Source organism: Pectinophora gossypiella, chromosome 5, assembly GCF_024362695.1.
Source record: "Pectinophora gossypiella chromosome 5, ilPecGoss1.1, whole genome shotgun sequence".
Lineage (NCBI taxonomy): Eukaryota > Metazoa > Arthropoda > Insecta > Lepidoptera > Gelechiidae > Pectinophora > Pectinophora gossypiella.
The window spans coordinates 1,988,682-2,006,241 of NC_065408.1; the positions used below are offsets into that span (position 1 = coordinate 1,988,682).

A 17,560-nucleotide genomic window follows, 5' to 3' on the forward strand; every position below is an offset into this window, starting at 1 on the left:
TTTGACTTTTTCATTATGTTTACAATTTATGAAATATATTCATTTATTACAGTGTAAAGACACATCAACATTAAAACTTAAATTTTATTTAATTATAAATAAGTTTAAAATATTTTAAATGACATATTTAAATTAACTGTACTTCTATAATATGCTCAGTGTATTGAATGTATATTTTAAAGTTTGACTAAAAATATTTAAACACTAACTCTATCCAAATTATAATCATAAACTAATTATTTAATTACTCACTTACCTTAAATTTTATTTTAATATTAAATAAATATCACCAGGAACCTTTTGCCTTTCATTCACTACAACTGTTTATACGATAAGTATTTCCGCTATAATAATTTCTAATCACCAGACGTATCTTCAAGAACGACCTGTGCAACACTGACATTGCACTAAAGACGCTGCATAAGTCATGTCCCTATTTGCATACGGCATTGTGTTCTCGATTAAGTTTTGAAAGGGTTGATACCCCGCCCTATATTTTTTTCGTTCAGAATGCACACTTCTCGATTATACAAAATACGAATAAGAAATGCGTACTTCCATGAACACACTGGCCCCGATTCCTGCAGACACCACCTAATTTTATTTTAGGTTATATCCGTCATTTTCGTATCCGTCGAAAAGGAAAGGGACGGATGATTCACAGCTCTTAATTTTAGGAAGAATGAGTAAATTAATGTGTCGGGTTATTGACTGACGTAAAATTTTTAGACGGTTGGTTTAGATTTGTGCTTAAAATTGACGTGTGTTCCATAAATTTTATGCTTGTCGATTACCCGTCCCTTTCCTTTTCGGCGGATAAGAAAAGGACAGATATAACTTAAAATAAAATTAGATGGTATTTACAGGAATTAGCACCATTATGTCTGACTTGGATGTATATTCTTAAAAATAAAGAAAATACGTAATTTAAAAAAGATGCATGCGCGCCATTTTATTTTTGTTTTTAGTAATGTAAAACTTGAAAAAGGTTGTGAGTGTGAGCAAAGAAGAATGTATAAACGTATAGAAAACTTAAAAGCACCGTGAAGGAAACCACTTATAGAAACCCGATTGTAACTTTTTGTTGCTAAATATCTTGGTCAAATAAAGTTCGCTCGAACACTATAAAGTTTGAATGGATTCTAGGTCATTGCTGTTGGCTATTCGACATTTCGTGGGAAACCCATTCGAGTGAGGATATGTCGGTATTACTTTTAAACAAATAGTAAGTGTAACAGGGTGGGATATTACCCAACTCAATTTAGGTAAGTGGCACATAACAACTGTCTTGCCTAGATTGCCTACCTAAACATTACATAATATTAAAAGAAAAAACATTTTTTGTTCGATGAACAAAAAGTGATTAATAAAAAGTTAATTAGCAGTTTTTCACTGGCGCATATCGATTTCTAAAGAGTTGTGCAAGTGCAAATATCTTTTCTAAGCAGGTCATTGTCTATGCAAAATGGACATCTGTAAGGGCTTTATGATTTTGTCGTATTTTTCATACCTACTTGAGTAAGTATTCAATTCGAATTGCGATATTTTTGGTGATATTAATAAGCTTATAGGCACTACTGAATATAAATCTGCCTTGCCTTCACTTCGATCGGAGGTTGATAGGTAATAGAGTGAATACCTATATAATAATAATATGGTATGCTCTACAAACAATGTGGAGGTAGCAAGAGAAGTGTGTCAGGAATTCAGGATGGAAGCAAATGCAATTCCATAGTCTCTGCTTACTTCGGTGGAAAATAGGCGTGAGTTATGTATGTATGGTATCTACTACATGTTCTCGAAAAACACTCAGACCCAGGTCCAGTAAGAAAAAAACATAAATTGACCTGACCGGAAACCGGCGGTCAAGGTTAGAAATTGACTAAAGCCAATTGTGACTAAACATCAATGAGCAATGGTCGATCTTCGTTAACTCTCCATTGAAGAATAAGTTAATTGCGCACCAGATGTCGCCAGCCCTATGTTTCTTCAGAGTCACTGATAATCCTTGGAGGTATGCCGTTGACATTGGTTCTCACTTACCTACACAGAAGGACAAGGGGAGCGACCTAAATTCTTCGGAATACTTACCTTAGTCGTAGTAAGTACTAGACCATGTCTATTAATCGTAGGTACTATTATGTAGGTTGTAGGTATTTACGGACAAAATTATTATTAAATTAAGGTAGTAGTCATTTCATGGAAAAATATAATGAGATGAAATAGAGCTTTACCTGGTAATAAGACCAGCAACATGGGACACTATAACTGCCAATACATACATATATAAACTCACGCCTATTTCCCACCGGGGTAAGCAGAGACTGTAGAATTCCATTTGCTTCGATCCTGACACACTTCTCTTGCTTCCTCCACATTCATCAATCGCTTCATACACGCACGCCGATTCAGAGTAGATCGTACTAAACCTTTTCTAAGGACATCCAATTTGGTCAATATAAGTCCTTCTAGGTCTTCCTCTGCCAGCCCTACCATCAACTTTCGCTTATACCGCTTTCGCAATTCTATTATGCTTCATTCGCTCTACGTGTCCAAACCAACCTAACATAACTAACAACACAACACTCATAAGTAACTCACAATAACTGCCAATAAGTATATACAAAAAAAAATCGCTAATAGTTAATACTTCCGCTTGCAAAATTTTCTCATGGTCTATAACTGCCCAGACAAGTTTTGGACAAAGGCTGAAGATACCGCTGTCCTTGCCTTTTGTCCTGCAAGTAAGGGTGCGTCCACAAACCTGTTTGACCGCTTCCTCATGTGGGAAAGGACAGTGCGGTTGACCCTTTATTTGCATGCGGTGCAAGTTTTGTGATACACTGTCGATGCGGATTGTATAAATTTTTGAAGATTTTATGTGTATAGAAAAGTTAAAGTTTAAGGTTTTTGTAGTTTTATTATAGGTTGACCATTTCATAAAGTATTTTTCTATTTTTTTATTTTTACCTACATTGAAAGTAATTGAAAGAAATCGAGGTGTAGTTAAAGAAAATTAGGTAGGTACATCAGAATGTAATTTTTCAGAAAGGCGCTTACTTGGTTTGCACTACATGGCGACGACGATATGTTTTTTTTTTCGAAGAAATAGGTAAGCGAAATGTATATTTACAAAACAAAAAATATAAAATATAATTTAAATACCTTACGTTAATAACATATAAAAATATAATTTATGTAAAACTCGCCACAACTTTCTTACTTTCTTCCCACCCGTATGTCGCATAAGGAAGTGTCCCTTCTAAACTTCAAACGACTACTCACCCTTAACCCCTCAACAGGTGACATTAACAAACCCAAACACCCTATAAGGGACATTGGGCAATGTTCCCACACGGAACTGGTCAAACCAGTCAGGGTTGTGTCTATTATAAGTAGGTGTGGGTCTTGAGAATATTTTGCGTGCTCGGGGGCAGTTCGCGAAGATTTTCCGTTTGGTAGAGTCGGGATTATTATTAATTACCACTAAAGGTAAGTAATAAATCAAAATTATTATTTTCAGCCAAGTAGTTTAAGCCATTTGCGACAAATCTGCAACAAGTAAATATACTTACTTATATTTATTTTTAGACATTTTGAGGGTGGGTTAGGTAAGTACCTAACAGAGTTAAGAAGTTCGTTTGTTTTTTTTTATTACGAAAGTTATTTAATTTTACTACTTAATAAAATAGTATTTATACTGTTCTACAGTACCTGCCTAATAGGGTACCTATAAGGTTATATATATCCTTTTTGTTATTTTAGGTCTATTTGTAATTTATTCATAAAATTTCATTTCTATAAAATAGATAATTCCAAATTCTCTAGGAAGGTATTCATTCGAAATACTTTAACCTACTTACAGATCTAAGAGCTACAATAGGTTCTGTAACAATAGGTAATGTATCAAAATTACGATACCAACTCTACAAGTTATATAATAAATAAATAGGTATATTACCTATTTACCCTCACACTTGCAACATTATAGATATAGGTATAATCCATTGCGTTATACACAAGATTTTTATCACAAGAACTTAAAACTACTTACTTACTTTACATTGTATTAGTACTTACCTACTTCTTTTATGGGTACCTACTTACTTATTCCCAATAAAAAGGTGACGAAACATAAAATTTTACACAAACAGCATCCCTCAAAATAAAACTTTAAAAAAAGGGTTTTTTATTCTCCCTGTTATTTTTTCATCTTAGGCGCGTGCCTATATTTGCATCTCTTTAGAACATTAAGCGGTGGGGTTAGAACAACCCTTTATATTATTATGGTCCATAGCCGTAAAATTCAACCTGTCTCGCTTTACTGTCTTGATTACTTTAGCAAAGAGATTTTATTTTGTTTAAAATATTCTCAATAAAGAGATTATTTAAATTAAGTACAACATAGGTATCTACTGGCTGATTTTGACGAAAAACTAAGTGCGGATGACATAAAATCGATTAAAAAAATATTTATTCTTTTTATTTTTCTGATTATTTAGCTTGAGTTGCCTACCATTTGTAAAAAGTGCAATTCACTTTTAAAATTAATTGTTATAAGGATCTGTGTATATTTTTTTAAAGTAGTATGAAATGTCTATGTTCAAAATGCATCACTTTTTGATATTATAATTACATTATTATTCTCATTACTTTGAAACTTCCCATTTCAAAATTTTCTTAAAATCTTTTTCTACTCCTCTACTTTAATCTGGCATTTAAATAACCAAAAAGTCTAATATAAGTACATACATAATTAAACTCTTTGAAAAAGTGTACGCTCTATGGCCTATAAAAGCATTGTTTACAAAGTGTAACTGTACTATAATGTCGCCAAAAAAGCATTGTTGTTGTTTTTTTTTTGACCTGGAAACTGGCACCTTTACTTTGTTTGGTGCCATAGATATACTATAAAAAAAAAAGTATACATTTGCCGCCATTTTTCCGCGCGTTGGAAAATAAATTGGATATCAACACTGCAGTAAAACCTACCAATGTACCCAATATTACCATATCACACAATACCATTCAAAATTTACATCTTCATTTTTATAAATAAAATTTTTCTTTGTATAATTTTTGTTTCATTTAAAATTACGTCGTCGTAGAAAAAGTATTGTATGCAACGTTGTATAACTAGGTCAAAAAATGCTCGTGGCGTCTCTTATTGCGATGTTCGCCAAGGCTCACATCGCAACTCACGCCACTCGCATTTTTTGACCCTTCTTATACAACTGTTGCATAAAATACTATTTTACTCCTGTAGTTCGACAAAACTAGATGTCGTTATAAGATAACCTACCAGCATGCAACGGTAGTGGCGACTGACAGTTATTAGAAACAATAAAAACAATGTCTTCCGGACCTTTTGTGTAAAACCTGTTTGGGCAGAATTCATGGGAACGGGCATTCTGATGACCCTTATTTTGCATAGTGATGTAACAATAAACTTGGAATTCAAAGAAGAAAGTGAGATTATTGTACAATTTATAACGTATTTTTAAACTTAGAACCTACATAATAATATGACTTGAACCACGTAGAGTCAAGTCACTTTTATACAAACAGCTATTTACTATGTAGACTCAATCATGGAGGATACTTTACCTATAAGATATTTTTAATGGATTTTAAACTTACGAATTCCATGACGAATTCAGAAATGTGCAATAAAATGTTGGCACGGATTTTCCTAATTATTAGATCTTGCATTAATCTAGTTTCTACATTGAAACTTTAGAATCTAGACTTCCAATAAAAAAGTAAAAGTTTTTACTTTGTTTTGTACGCTAGTTCCGTAACGAAATTCAATGTCTATTCATTAATCAGTAGCTGTTATACTCTATCGCATTGTTCTTGAAACAATACGAGAAAGTGAAATTGAAAATTAATTTGTCAATGACCAAGTAACAACTGTAAAAGTGAAAGTCATTGAAAAAAAAAACACAAATTAAATAACATAACATTTTAATTTTAAAATAAATTAAATATTATTATCTAAGGTCTAATCTAGTATGTAACACCTAATTGAAGTTAGCCACGATTGGTTGCAAAATGTAGGCTTGTCCAGTGGCTCTGTCTACGACGTGTCCCGTGGAAGGTTCTAGAAAGAGTCTTGGTGCTGATGCAGCGGCGACTGCTTCTGGAGCATGATATTGTCTGACTCCTGCTCCTGCCTCATAAGGAACGTAATGCGTCTGTTCAGGTTGACGTCTGGGCTCGAACTGATTGGGTTTAGCTACTGGCTTTGATTCTTGCTGGTCATAAGAACCATATTGGGGTTGCACTGGTTGTCTTCTCGGTTCGTATTGATTGGCTTTGGCTGCTGCTTTTGACTCCTGCTGATCATAGGTGTACTGAGTCTGTTCAGGTTGTTTTCTAGGTTCGTACTGATTGGTTTTCGCAGCTTTTGGCTCTTGCTCATACGCACTGAATTGAGTCGGTTCTGATTGGCGTCTGGATTCAAACTGGTTCGTTTCAGCTGGAGGCTTTGTGTCTTGAGGTTCCTCTTCGTAGTTCTTCTCTCTTGGCTTATGCCGTTTCTGCTTCTTTCTCAGCCTCGGTGCTGAAGTAGTAGCCTCTTCCTCCTCCTCTTCTTCTTCGCTATCTTCTTCAGATTCTTCTTGGACTTTAATTCTCAGTTTTCCTTCTCTACCATCATCTTTCTTCTCTTTAAGTTTAGGTTGAGCTCGCTTAGCTCTGTTAGTTTCTTCGTAAGAAGATGCTCTTTCAGGGTCATAATTGTCGCTAAAGTTTGGAGAGTGTTCGCTGGGTTCGTCGTAAGGGTCATTACTTTCATCATCGTGGACCCTATAAGCGCCATTGTCACCGTCGTTGCTGTAATCGTCGTTGCCATGGTCACCCGCGTGTCCAGCATGATTCAAGTCCCAGTAATGTTCGCCGTACCCTCCTTGCTTGTCACCCCATCGCACCTATTCAAAAAACAAACATTAGTCAATTTGAAAGTTCAAAATGAAGTCTCAATCTTTAGTTTTAGGAACTTAAGAGTGTTATATAGTTTTAGTTGAAAACGTGAATCTTAAAGCGGCGTTTTCTGCCTTAGAAGTTATGATAATGGTTAAGTAATGTTAGTGTTCAGAAATTGTTAAATAGTGGCTTGGTACACAAGAGTTGGTTAGACAGTTATAATGATCATGTGACTTTGGAAACATAGATATAAATACGATAGATAAAATATAGGAAAGGAAGGATGCATGTAAAAGACCTAAGTGAGAAGAAGTTCTCATGTTTACCAAAATCCTTTAAAAAATTTATCTAGTTTCTTTAACATGCAACCTTTATAATAAAAGCAGAAGCATACTTTAGCAGAGAATAGTCCTTCAGAAGGTTTGGCGCGTTCGTGTCTCTCTGTGAAGTGGTGTTCGCTGCCTTGACGGTGCCCCTGAGTGTAGTCTTCATGTGTTGGAAGATGCCTGTACCTTTATATGCGAAGCGAAAGAAGGAAAGAAAGATAAAGCAGTTTAGAAGAAAGATAAAGAAGGCAGAAGTGTTAAATGTCTTAAGAATTTAAGTAGAGCATGATAATGTGAGAAAGATGTCAAATAAAAGGAGCGTCTCTTGTCAAACGTACCATTACAAATAAATAATTAGGTATCTTCAAAAGCTTCAGTATTCAATATTTAAGTAAGTATTATTAGGTACTTTAGAACAGTGGAATGGTACATTTGAAAAGAGAATTCCACAAACAACGTAGATAAAAAATGAAAATGATAATAAGTAATTTGTTAAGTATGAAAACACAAAAACAGTTGGAATGTTTAGCGTTCATGATAATTTTGACTTGTTACAAGAGAGTAAGTAAAATATAGAAATCCTATAAGAAAGAAAAGTTAGTGCTTATAGAGTAACAAGAAGCATGAAATATACTTAAATAGGTCTAGGTACCTAAATAACAAAAAAATAAGTAAGCATAACTATAAGATGTTCTGATGAGGCGATGCGTTTATGAACACCAAAGCAAATGATAAGATAGCAGAGAGAGAGATAGAGTGAGAGAGAGGTGTACATTATGTAGATTGTACATCCACAAATACGAAAGAAGAACAATGAAAAAACATGAATCAGGCGAGATAATGAATGCGTAAAGAAACGAAAATGACAAAACCCAAGCATGATTGTGTTGCTGACGCACAAACAACCTTTACACCAGGCAGAAGAGAAGAGTCGCGAAAGAGATAGTAGAAGTTAGAGAAGAGATAATAGGAGTTACTTTGCCCATGTCCCGGTGGTTTTTGAAGTCTTTCTTCTCGTAACGTTGCTCCCAGGTGTTGGGGTCCTCGCAAACATGGCCAAACTCTATCTTGTACGGACTTAGCTGCACTGAGAAAAAATCCCTATAAGACGAATTAGCGACTTTTGTACAAGTAATAAGTATTATTGTGAAGTGTGGCTTTCTAAGTTTCTAATGGGACTGCGTTGCCATGAGTCAAGTCAGTAGTTTTACATAGACAAGATTCCGTCGATGAAGACATGTTTTTGAAGCTGGGAGCTGTTTTTGAAGCACGAAGATAGCGCTGAAGTAGCTTTTAGAAACTGTTATAGGTAGCTGCTGTGTCTAATAAGAATATACACAACTCATACATACATAACCCCACGCTTCTTATCACATCATAAAGGTTTCAAGTTTCAACAACCTTTGATCCTTAGTTCCTTCTGCCAACAACAAGTTTCAGTTTACCAAATATACTAATTCATTATTTTGACAAATTATAAAGAAGCCTTAGTAAGTTTATTATCTTAATGGAATAGGAAGGATCCGAAACCAGTGATGTGCTGTGCCCGGGAATTTTCCCGTTGTAAAGACTCTTTAATAGTAAGGACACTGGTTGTTCTTTTTGAAATTGGCAAGACAATAAAACTTTTTTTTACGTAACTTTCGCGCCTTTTTACTGCCGGAAACGTTCCTAATGTAGGAACCATAAAGAAATACTTATCATGCCTGTTAAAATCACTACACGAACCCACGTGTAATGTTTTATAAGCAAATAAATAATTTTAATTAAGTATATTTACTTATAATGGTACCAACTTTACGGTCACGAGCATTAATACGTATACACTTTGGTACCATGTCACATTAACTTTTTTGACAAATTGAACTGTAAGTCTCACTAAATGTCAAATATGTTAGTGCGACAGAGTCCTAAAGTGGGTACATTATATTGCTCATGACTGTACAAAGACGTCAACTCTCTTTGTCAACTATTATCTATAAATAACAATTCCTTCCAGTTAGTCACAAAAAATATTACTAAACTCTGTTATTTGTAAACGATTTTCATAACATAACATTGGGCTGTTGTACCGTACAGGAATATTATTAAGAAAATAATTACCTATTGCAGTATTATTTTCGCTTAAAGATTTTGTAAGTTCAATTGTCCCCGCAATTTTGTAACTTTGTACAACTAACAATTACATTAACAAGTTAATTGTAAGCAATATAGTATTTTAAATATTATTATTAAGTTGGTTAAGTACTTAAATACAGTATTTGTGTTTGCACTTTTACTCGGACTTGTATACAATACAATTCAAATACTTTATTAGGCGTAAAGAACGTGTAATAACACAAATATGCAGAAAGGCACAACAGCCGGCAAAATTTGCTCATTGCTGAATATTGCTCAGGCCGCAAAGAAATTTGACTACCTAATTATAGTAATAACGGCGTCCGTGGTCCAGTGGTTGAGCGTGTCATGATCAGGAAGTCCCGGGTTCGAATCCCGAGTGGGGACAAATCACAAAAATCTTTTTTGTTTTTTTGTGATCCTTGGTTTGGTTAGAACATTACAGGCTGATCACCTGACTGTCCAAAAAAGTAAGATGATCCATGCTTCGAAAGGCACGTTAAGCCGTTGGTCCCGGTTATTACTTACTGATGTAAGTATGTAGTCGTTACACGAGTCATGTCAGGGGCTATGGCGGCTCAATGACCTTGACACCAGATTTGGTGCGGTCAGTCACTGGCCTCACAAAACGCCAGAGTAAGACGAAATGGAAACTTAATAGTGGCGTAATAAATCTGATCATTTTGCATGCATCTTTAGTCTATGGGGTTTGTTATCAACTTATGGTCATCAGATACTCACTGGAAGAATTTAGCCTGAGCTTCGACCGTGGCGGGGGTGTTGGGAGGTGCCTTGACGGCGACGGAGCCTGCAGGGCTCCACGCCGGGCCTGCAGAGAGCACTAGCAGGCACCACAGCCATTTCTGAAATAGGTACAGATAAAAGTAGAGTCTTTTCATAAGATCTGTCGTGCTGTAGGTTTGTTTCCGAATTCCGGCCAAGTAGTTAATGCCATCTGCGGCAAATCTACAATAAGCCACGTCAAAAAAAAAAAATGTTTCTGAATGCTGGGCGACAAAGGAGACGGATGAAAGAAGAGTACATGTGTGAAGAGATGCGAATGTTAAGATGGATGTGTGGTGTGACCAGAATGGACAAGATTAGGAATGAATACACAAGAGGAAGTCTGAAAGTAGCGATGTTCACTGAGAAATTGAGGAGCAACAGGTTAGCATGGTATGGGCATGTGATGAGGAGGAATGAAAGGCGTATAACGAGGAATGTTATGAGTATGAATGTGGATGGATAGGGGTAGGAGACGACCCAAGATGTTGATGGATTTTGTAAACAAGCATATGTCAATGGTGTGAGTACTGAGATGACGACTGATAGAAATGAATGGAAGAGGAATACATATTGTGCCGACCACACCTATGGGATAAGGGCTGGATGATGATGACAAGTAGAGTAATTTATCGACTCTTTGGGAGAGGTATAAAAACATAGGTAATGCCCTCCTCGCCTCATATAGACTTTGTATTTATATTTCTTTTATTTCTTCAGTATGTACGGTCATAGTACTAATGTGTATACTGTATATACATTGAAACCATCTCACAATAACTTTTTTGACAAATTAAACCGTAAGTCTCATTAAATGTCAAATATGATAGTGCGACAAGGTTCTGAAGTGGGTACATGATATTGCTCATGACTGTACAGTGCACTGGAAGCGAAAGTGGTGTGTCAGGATAGTTAAGTAAGTGGAATTTCTTCGTCTCTTAAATCTATACCAACTAGGAACTAGGCGTTTTCGTACGGTATTATCATCAATGCGTTTTGTCCGAGTTTTATATAGTTTCTAGCAATATTAAGCACCTATTTGGATACTTAAAGAGAAAAATATGTTTATCCAGTCAAACACTTTCATTCGCGCTCGCTTTCAATCTGTTACTTGCTATTTCGTGATTGAAACCGCAGAACTTTCTTTGATTGCAAAGTGTAGCTGTTTTTTGCAAACACAGAAAGATGCCTCTCAATGTAGACCGGTAGGTATTCATGATAAGTACTACCTACTTCATTTATATATTGAAAATTCACTTAACTATTTTTTGTTTAATAAATAATAATAATAATAATGTTTAATAAATTTGTTTACCAATTTAAGCAGAAATATAAATTATTTTTCTGGCTGTCTACAGTTTAAAACAACTTAACAAAATAAATTGTGGACTGTGTGGACTATGTAATACTGTGGACAAAGACATAGCATCACGCCCGTATCCCTGAAGGGGTAGGTAGAGGTGTATATATCTAATAATATACCGCAACTCCCATGTAACCGGGAACAAATTCTTGAAAGCAAGTGATATCAATTATGTATTCAAACACGAATTCAAAATCATAAAGTCGAATTCAGTGGTTTAGAGCCTCTAAGATGTAAATCACGCTTTCTCAGAACAGAGCTATCACGGATGTATAAATATTTTTTTCTTAAAGTTGACCACCCCTGACTTACACCCTTACTTCACCAGTATTTATGCATAGCACATGCATTAAAATAAGAAGGTACACTTATATGCAAAACAGATTAATTCCATAATGATAGTACTACACCAATAAATAATGCACAAATAAAATTCACACGAAATATCCCAAAAATCACTTTGATCACTGACACAGTTTTTCACAATTTCCAAACGGTAATTTTATAAGAATAATTAAAACACATAATACCGGGTTCCGGTACAAATAAATAAATGGGTGATAATAATCGCGTAAACCTCAAACAATTTTATAAGAATTATAATAAGAAATTTTATTTAAATAAACCTGAATTACAACAAATATTTGTTATTGTTTTGATAAAGTACCGTGCTTGGGAGACGTTGTGACATCTTGAGGTTAACAATGGCTGTAAGAGAATGGTGACCGCATTTTTCATTTATACCATTCGGCGACAATCAGAGACAGGCAGTGGTCCCCAACCTATTGGAGTTTACTTCTGATAAGATAAAAACTACTTAGAATCTAAATAAGAAAATGACTTAAAGAATAGAAATGTACAAAAAGTATTGAAGAATTCGTCATCCTAACATTATTCTTCACATAGACCTATTAAAATAAATTAATAAAATTATAATACAATAGTCTTTCAATACTCTTTAGTCAAGCAGAAAAAAATATTTAATTTCGAGAAGTTAATTCTGTTTTTACAATATGTAACTAGCCATTTAGAATATAAAAAGAAATATATTTGTCTTTTTCAATAAAAATGGCATTTAAGAATATTTTACTTTCCATTTATGCCAGTAAGTAATATTTTTATGAAATATTTAATTGATTACTTTATGTTAAGTATGTCTCATCATCATCTCCCTAGCGATATCCCGTTTTCACGATAAGTAGACTATGTCTATATTTTTTATATTCTGTATAAGTTTACCGATTTACTATCTCTGTCATTTCCATCGGAACATTATTTTTTCGTTTTATTCGCCGTGAAGTATGTTAGTGTGATAAAAAATGTGGTCAAATGCGTTTTGAAGGAACTTCACCTTGAAAAACTAAGATGGAAAACGTACCTATTTAGTTTTTCGAAATCGATTCGAAGGTACTCACCTACATTTTTGTTTTGTTTAGATTAAAAAACAATTTACATACCTGCCTATTTGACTAACGATTGAAATATGATTTTTAACTTTGAATTCGACTTTATGAGTTTGAATTCATGTTTCGATCATAGATAATTGATATGACGTGATTTCCAGGATTTGTGCCAAGTTAACGGCAATAGGGTCGCCCCCTATTACAAGGGACTTAAACATGGAGTGTGTTATGGTGTGAGTGTGTGTATAGTTGGAGTGTGTTATTCCAGAATCGGACTATTTAGCGATGAGCGGCGTTACTGTGCCCCTGCGACAAATGCTGCTTAAATCATCTTAATAAAAGGACGAGGGCCAACCACGAATCATGGAGCGTATTTCGAAAAAATCGCCACAATTATTTTTTCGACGTGACTTATTGTAGATTTGTCGCAGATTGCATTAAATACTTGGCCGGACAAATGGGGTGCGCTGAAGGCTCTCACCCGGTACAACGTTTAAGACAACAGGCCTGAGGGTGCCCAGTTGGGCGCGAAGCTCGGCTAAAAACAAATATCAACTTGCTAGAACGATTAGATGACAATCTTCGATTGTGGTAGTCTGAAATCTATTGGTAAGTAGATGTGGGTTTCCTCACGGTGTTTTCCTTCGCTGATTGAGTACAGGACGGTTATCTAAGTAATCTAGTGAGTCATTTCATTAGGTAAATCATCATCATCACCTCCCTAGCGTTATGCCGTTTTTCACGGGGTCCGCTTACCTAACCTGAAGATTTGACAGGTCTGGTATTTAATAGAAGCGACTGCCTGTCTGACCGTCCAACCCGCGAAGGGAAAACCAGCCCAATATAGACTAGGTCACATACCTTCGAAATACATTTCTCGGGAATGTGGGTTTCCTTCACCGCTGTTCATTAGGTAAATCCACAAGAATATTAATTACTCGGAAGTAAAGAATGTAGGGCGTCTAATGGAGCGAGGAGGCATAGCCGATGACATCGGCTTTGGACCGCGCGGACCCGCTCCAGCGAAGATTAAAATTAGGTACAGTTGTAATCTCGACGTAATGACATTTATGTAATATCACGTAATTATTGCATCTCGCCGGCCACGCTTGGGATACACTGAGTGATTGATTCGGACGAACAACAAGAAGAAAGAAAGTGAAGTTCCTTCACCAGCGAACTATCTTCTCTTCTTGTCATGCCTCTCCACTAATGAAGATTGTCGATGTAGAGAATAGCTGTTCGACTATCGCCACCTTCGTCCACTCCTAGCCAGCAATCGCTGTAATGTAATTAATGTTTAGCACGAGGGTGGATTGTAATGAACTTTACATCATCAATTAGGTACCAAGATGGGAACAGTTGTCACGAATAGAATAGTCCTTTTTAAAATATAAATAGCTTAGCTATGTCCATCTTTGGACTTCGTATCAACAGTGGCTGCAAGTTGTCTTTGATTACTTGTGGCTCTGCCCACCCCATTAGGGATTACGGGCGTGAGTTTATGTATGTATGTATGTAGCTTAGCTATTCTTGGAACGTTTTGTGTAGAAGGCAATATATCATCATGTTTTGATCGTCTTGGTAGTTGATGACCTAGGATTTGTTAAGATCCTCTCTCGTGCTGTGAGATTACACATTCAATTTTGAGCATATAAGCATAAGTACATTACATGAACATTTCCCTGCATTGATGTCTTCTTCTATCGTCTCGGCATTAGCTGCATCAGGTATCAGATTTTTTTGAGCCTTCAAAGGCGGAATAGTGCAGCATATGAATACTTGTACATACTTGTAAAATACTTAAGTCATCCCCTAGCGTTATCCCGTTTCTTACAGAGTCCGCATACCTAACCTGAAGATTTGAGAAGTCAGGTTTTTTACAGAAGCGACTGCCTGTCTGAACTTCCAAACCGCGAAGGGAAAACCAAAAAAAAATAATACTTAAGTAGATACAATACATAACTAATAGAGAGTTCTCAATTCAATTCAATTCTCAATTCTCTCAGTGTGTCCGTGGTAAAAAGTCAATCAATAAGACAACCAATCTGTTTGCTCTGATGCTTCCGATCGGAAATGCACCGCTGCATAAAAAATGGCCGATATCGGTTACCGCATCCCTTGCCAAATTGTAACTACTTCATTACAAAAACTGTTGCAAATATAGAAAAAATACCGTGAACAAATGTCTCGTTGCTGATTGAATGTAATATATTTATTTCATTTAGTAAACTATACAATTTGCCAAACTATACTGTTTGGAAATAATCCACACTAAGTACTTATTCATCATCATCAATTTAAGAGCCGCGCTCGTGTCGGTGTAGCATTCTCCATGCTACTTTTTAGGGAAAAATAGGGCAGTGGTTTCCCTCTTGCCTTCCGCCCCGCAGTACTCTGTCTGACGCGAGTGGGATGGCGCCCAGAGTAGTCTATTACAAAGCCATACTAGGACTCCTGTCCTCTGCCTCTGAATAGAACCTGACAGAGGGCAGCAGTAACTGTAAGTACTTATTATTTTACCTAAATGCGAAAGTAACTTGTCTGTTACCTGTTTTTTTTTTTTGACGTGACTTATTGTAATTTTTTTGGCCGGACAAATGGGGAGTGCGGTCGGAAATGCGGTCTTTCACCCGGTACAAAATTTAAGACAACAAGCCTGATGGTGCCCAGTTGGGCCGTCTGTTACTTTTTTCTGATGTTTGGTATGGACATAGTTTGGGACCTAAGAAAGAATATAGGATAGTTTTGTCTTGTAGAGAAGTAAAAGTAAACCATAGCCAGACCAACCAACCGGAAGTTTGGTGGCGAAATTTCATATTATTTTTTCGTGAAAAATTGGGTTCCGACATTAAAAAGATCCAAAAGGATCCTCGGTTCCGACATGAAAAAGGAATTTTTCAATTCCCAATTTTCCTAATTTCCCCAATTTTTCACGAAAAAATTATATGACAGTCGCCACCAAACTTTTGACACGTTTTGATATTCACCCGAAACGTGCTAAAATTATCGATGGATTCAATAAATTTTGTCGAAATGGATAAGTTTGTTTTCTACCCTAACATGCGCGCATTTTGGTAGGTTTTTTTTTTCTTATTTGGGTTCACATATTAGCACCAATCGACAAAAGGACAAAATTGTATCACGCTGCGCATGTTAGCCCTATTGGCAACTGGGTCGTGTACTAGATTCAACATGAATTATTAATTATGAATTTTAATCAAGAAAAACGTAATCATTAGTCCGACATTTTATCACGTCACATACACATACACACATACATAAACTCACGCCTATTTCCCACCGGGGTAAGCAGAGACTATAGAATTCCATTTGCTTCGATCCTGACACACTCACACGTCACAGTGTGCTTTTACATATAAATTCTATAGTAATTTCGTGTTTAGACGTTTAGTAAAACTTCTTCTTCTATTCCAACCACATGAGGCTGGTATTCCACCTCACAACCCACATGATAAGAAGAAGTCCGTTGACGATATATTAAGATTACAACACTTAAGTACTTACTTACATTTTAAACTACGCAAAGTAAAGATGTCAATATGACTACCATTTTATCATTCTCAAATCGTCACAAAAGACACATTGTCAGCGGACAACCGGAGCTGCGCCGGCGCCGGTGCGATCAAGCGGAAAATCGCGAGAAAGTGTTAAATTCGTTTTCTTCCTAACTTATAAGAGACCTGCAGACTCGACCACTGTCACTGCTGAACCAAATGTAGAATAGAACACCTGATTATATTATTATTATGGAACATTTTACTTTGGTAAGTTACTTTTTTTAAATTTTATTATTTATAATAGTGTTATATAATATATGTATTATGATATAGATAGTTATTATGTAATTCTTCAGGACCCCGATACCTACTCAGCGTGGTCGACGATTTCCCTCAATCAGCGCTTATCGCTATCGACCCACTAAGGTCGATTAATTCTTTCAAATACTGTTCCTTTCAGACGACGCCCCGAGGTTCGCGCCCAACTGGGCACCCTCAGGCCTGTTGGTTTAAACGTTGTACCGGGTGAGAGCCTTCAGCGCTCCCCATTTGTCCGAAAAAGTAGTTAATGCCATTTACGGCAAATCTACAATAAGTCACGTCAAAAAAAAATGCAATGGCTTCCGTGGTCCATTGGTTAAGCGTTGGGCTCACAATCGGGAGGTCCCAAGCTGAATCCCGCAGACATATCACAACGAAAGAGAGGGCCACATAATAATGCTTAACACGAGGTATGCTCCGTTTGATGCTGCGTATTCGCTCCCAGCCCAGCATTTCCGGAAGCAAAGATATGAATAGCTATATTGTCACGCTCTTAGCACGCCAACAAAATAGGTAGTACCTACTTACTAGGGAGAAAACAAAACAGTTCATAGAAATAATAACAAGTTTATTGTCAAAAGGTCCCTAGTAAGTACACGGATAAGATCTCTGGGGCGCAGGTAATACAATACTGGCTGAATACTTTGTAACATTTACGTATTACTTTCTATAATAGTCACCAGCAAATTGTAGCAAGTTGCCTTGGTGAAAGTGAGACTATCTTACGCGAAGCAGTTTAAAGGCAAAGGGAACGGAATCGCAGTAAAATACCTATAAACACAAATCATATTATGTAAG

The 17,560-nt window shown here is 36.1% G+C and overlaps 2 protein-coding genes across 3 annotated transcripts in view; both read right to left on the reverse strand.

Annotated features, from left to right (window-relative positions):
* Positions 1-17,560, reverse strand: part of LOC126366622 (cardioacceleratory peptide receptor-like) — a 478,107-nt gene that overhangs the window by 240,599 nt on the left and 219,948 nt on the right. The window lies entirely within an intron of this gene.
* On the reverse strand, positions 6,013-12,214 carry LOC126366626 (uncharacterized). Its single transcript, XM_050009810.1, has 4 exons — positions 12,185-12,214; positions 10,113-10,234; positions 8,231-8,354; positions 6,013-6,932 (listed from the first exon to the last, which is right to left on the reverse strand). Exons 1-4 carry the CDS (start codon positions 12,206-12,208, stop codon positions 6,024-6,026), a joined length of 1,179 nt encoding a protein of 392 aa, XP_049865767.1. The 5' UTR covers positions 12,209-12,214; the 3' UTR covers positions 6,013-6,023.

Coding starts and splice junctions, on each gene's coding strand:
- LOC126366626 (XM_050009810.1), bottom strand. CDS start 12,208: ATGTCACAACGTCTCCCAAGCACG. Junction 8,355..10,112: donor GCTCAGGCTAAATTCTTCCA/GTGAGTATCTGA, acceptor TTCGTCTTATAG/GGATTTTTTCTCAGTGCAGC. Junction 6,933..8,230: donor ACCACCGGGACATGGGCAAA/GTAACTCCTATT, acceptor TTTTTTGAATAG/GTGCGATGGGGTGACAAGCA.